This window comes from Euleptes europaea, chromosome 1, assembly GCF_029931775.1.
Source record: "Euleptes europaea isolate rEulEur1 chromosome 1, rEulEur1.hap1, whole genome shotgun sequence".
NCBI lineage: Eukaryota > Metazoa > Chordata > Lepidosauria > Squamata > Sphaerodactylidae > Euleptes > Euleptes europaea.
This window is the reverse complement of record NC_079312.1, coordinates 3,838,263-3,841,487: the sequence shown is the minus strand read 5'-3', so window position 1 is coordinate 3,841,487 and position 3,225 is coordinate 3,838,263. Positions and strand designations below refer to the sequence as shown.

General features: G+C 42.3%; 1 protein-coding gene across 1 annotated transcript; it reads right to left on the bottom strand.

Annotated features, from left to right (window-relative positions):
* Positions 1-842: 842 nt before the first annotated feature.
* LOC130493456 (zinc finger protein 501-like) lies at positions 843-2,900 on the bottom strand. The gene is made up of 2 exons (XM_056867208.1): positions 2,366-2,900; positions 843-1,522 (listed from the first exon to the last, which is right to left on the bottom strand). Exons 1-2 carry the CDS (start codon positions 2,898-2,900, stop codon positions 843-845), a joined length of 1,215 nt encoding a protein of 404 aa, XP_056723186.1.
* Between the last annotated feature and the right edge of the window lie 325 nt (positions 2,901-3,225).

Here is a 3,225-nt window from a genome sequence, read left to right as displayed (position 1 = left end):
ACTGGGGATGTGGAGGGGGATGTAATTGTAAATATGGACTAGATGACCCTGGTGGTCAATTCCAACTCTATGATACTTTCTAATTATGTGATCCAGTTCATTTGATTAAATGTCTTTTCACAGTTCTATAGCTTCTGCCATGTGAACTCTTTGATGGGAAGTAAGACTGTCTCAGTGACTGAATTTTTCCCCACACTCCAGGCATGTATATGCTTTCTTCCCTGTGTGAATCCTTTCATGAGAAGTAAGGCTTCCACGAACATTGAAGCTTTTTCCACAATCATAGAATCATAGTTAGAAGGAACCTCCAAGGTCATCTAATCCAACCCTTTACACAGTGCAGGAAATTCACAACTACTTTCCCCAACACACACACACACACACAGCGACCCCTACTCTATGCCCAGAAGATGGCAAAAAAAAAAAAACCTCCAGGATACCAAGCCAATCTGGCCTGGAGGAAAATTGTTTCCTGACCTCAAAGTGGTGATCAGCATTTACCGTAACTGGGCATGTAAGATAGGGCCACAAGAGTCAAGCACTGATGAAACCCATCCTGCCCTCCCTCTCATGATCTGCCTAGACATTTATATACGGTAGTTTCTCCCTTTTGTGAATTCTGCGCTGGGAATTAAGCTGATTACTACATGTGAAGCTTTCCCCACTCTCCAGGCATTTATACAGTTTCACACATGTGAATCCTTTCAGGAGGAGTAAAGTTTCCATGAACACTGAAGCTTTTTCCACACTCTAGGCTATATGGTTCCTCCCTTGCATGAATTCTTTGGTGGAAAGTAAGGTTTTCACTCTGACTGAAGTTTTGTGAATCCTTTGATGGTAAATTAGTGTTCCTTTGTCATGGCAGCTTTTCCCACACTCCAGGAATTTATAAGGTTCCTCCGTGTGTGAATTATTTGGTGAGAAGTAAGGCTTCCTCTCCATCTGAAGCTTTCCCCACATTCTGGGCATTTATATGGTTTCTCCCCTGTGTGAACCCTTTGATGAGAAGTAAGGCCTCCTCTCCGACTGAAGCTTTTCCCACACTCTAGGCATTTATGTGGTTCCTCCCCTGTGTGAGTTCTTTTATGAGAAGTAAAGCTTCCACGGAAACTGTAGCTTTTCCCACACTCCAGGCATTTATATGTTTTCTCCCCCGTATGAGTTTGTTGATGGTATATTAGTGATTCTTTCTCACGAAAGCTTTTCCCACACTCCAGGCATTTATATGGTTCCTCTCCTGTATGAATTCTTTGGTGGGAAGTAAGCTGACTACTCCATCTGAAGCTTTTCCCACATTCAAGGCATCTATATGGTTTTTCCCCTCTGTGAATTCTTTGATGGAAAGCAAGGTTTCTGCTGTGACTAAAACTTTTCCCACACTCCAGGCATTTGTATGGCTTCTCCCCTCTGTGAACCCTATAATGAGAAGTAAGGCTTCCACGAACACTGAAGCTTTTTCCACACTCCAGGCATTTATATGGTTTCTCCCCTGTGTGAATTCTTTGATGGCAAATTAGTGTTCCTTTGTCACGGAAACTTTTCCCACACTCCAGGCATTTATAGGGTTCCTCCCCTGAGTGAATTCTTTTGTGGAAAGTAAGCTGATTACTCCATCTGAAACTTTTCCCACACTCCATACATTTATATAATTTCTCCTCTGTGTGAATCCTTTGATGAGAAGTAAGGCCTCCACTCCGACTGAAGCTTTTCCCACACTCCAGGCATCTATATGGTTTTCCCCCTCTGTGAATTCTTTGATGGGAAGTAAGTTTGTCACTCCATCTGAAGCTTTTCCCGCACTTCTGGCATTTATATGGTTTTTCCCCATTGTGAATTCTTTGGTGCAAATTAAGACTCTCACTTGAAGTCAACCTTTTTCCACACTCCAGGCATTTATAGGTTTCTTCCCCTGTATGAATTCTTTGGTGGGAAGTAAGCTGACTACTCCATCTGAAGCTTTTCCTGCACTCTACACATTTATATGGTTTCTCCTCTCTGTGAATTCTTTGATGGGAAGCAAGGTATGCACTGTGACTAAAGCTTTTCCCACACTCCAGGCATTTATATGGCTTCACCCCACTGTGAATCCTTTGATGAGAAGTAAGGCTTCCACGAACACAGTAGCTTTTTCCACACTCCAGGCATTTATATGGTTTCTCCCCTGTGTGAATTCTTTGATGGCAAATTAGTGTTCTCCTGTCACGGAAGTTTTTCCCACACTCCAGGCATTTATAGGGTTGCTCCCCTGTGTGAATTCTTTGGTGGGAAGTAAGCTGAATACGCCATCCGAAGCTTTTCCCACACTTTATACATTTATATGGTTTCTCCCCTGTGTGAATCCTTTGATGACAAGTGAGGCCTCCACTCTGACTGAAGCTTTTCCCACACTCCAGGCATTTATATGGTTTCTCCCCTGTGTGAATTCTTTGATGAGAAGTAAGGTATCCACTATGACTGAAGCTTTTTCCACACTCCAGGCATTTATATGGTTTCTCCCCAGTGTGAATTCTTTGATGGGAAGTTAGGCTATCCTTCCGGCTGAAGCTTTTCCCACACTGCGGGCATTTATATGGTTTCTCCCCAGCGTGAATTCTTTGATGAAAAGTTAGACTATCCATTCCCCTAAAGCTTTTTTCACACTCCACACATTTATATTGTTTCTTTCTGTTAGAGGTATTCCATTGCAAATCAATAACTGATTTTTCAGGGGAAATTTCTCTGCTTGCAGTGCGCTCATTCCTGTTGTCTCCTTGGTATATTTTTTGCAGTACAGAGTTACCCCCATGTAATAGACTGAAATAATTCCTCCCTTTAGGTGAGTGTTTTCCCTTCTCCTTCCTCAGTGCATCCAAATACTCAAACTTATCTTTCTCATCTGAAGATGTATCCTCTTTCTCCATCACTGGGGTTTCTTTTGTTTCATTTGCTGACTCCCACAGACCTCCTGCTGAAAGAAAGAAAAACCTGGTGTGAAGATAGGAAGAGATTTCTGCTTTGCTTGGTAATGGCTGTGTTTGCATTTTGTAAATGCTCAGGGGTTAAGCTCAAACAGTCTTTAGAGTGTTCTCCTCCTAACTTTCTTAGTTCTTTCAAAATTCCAAGCTGAGTACATCAGCAGAGTCACCATTTGTACAGTAACAAACATTGCCACAGACAACAAAAGAGAAAGAATAGACAATGGACACCGTCAACCACAAAGCAACACAGTTGTTCCAAGTTTCTCTT

What these genes read in the sequence shown, in the direction of transcription:
- LOC130493456 (XM_056867208.1), bottom strand. Translation starts at nt 2,900, where the DNA reads ATGGAGAAAGAGGATACATCTTCAGATGAGAAAGATAAGTTTGAGTAT. An exon ending in TGGGAAAAGCTTCAGTCAGA is followed by an intron (nt 1,523 to 2,365) that starts GTGGAGGCCTCA and finishes TCCGTGACAAAG; the next exon opens with GAACACTAATTTGCCATCAA.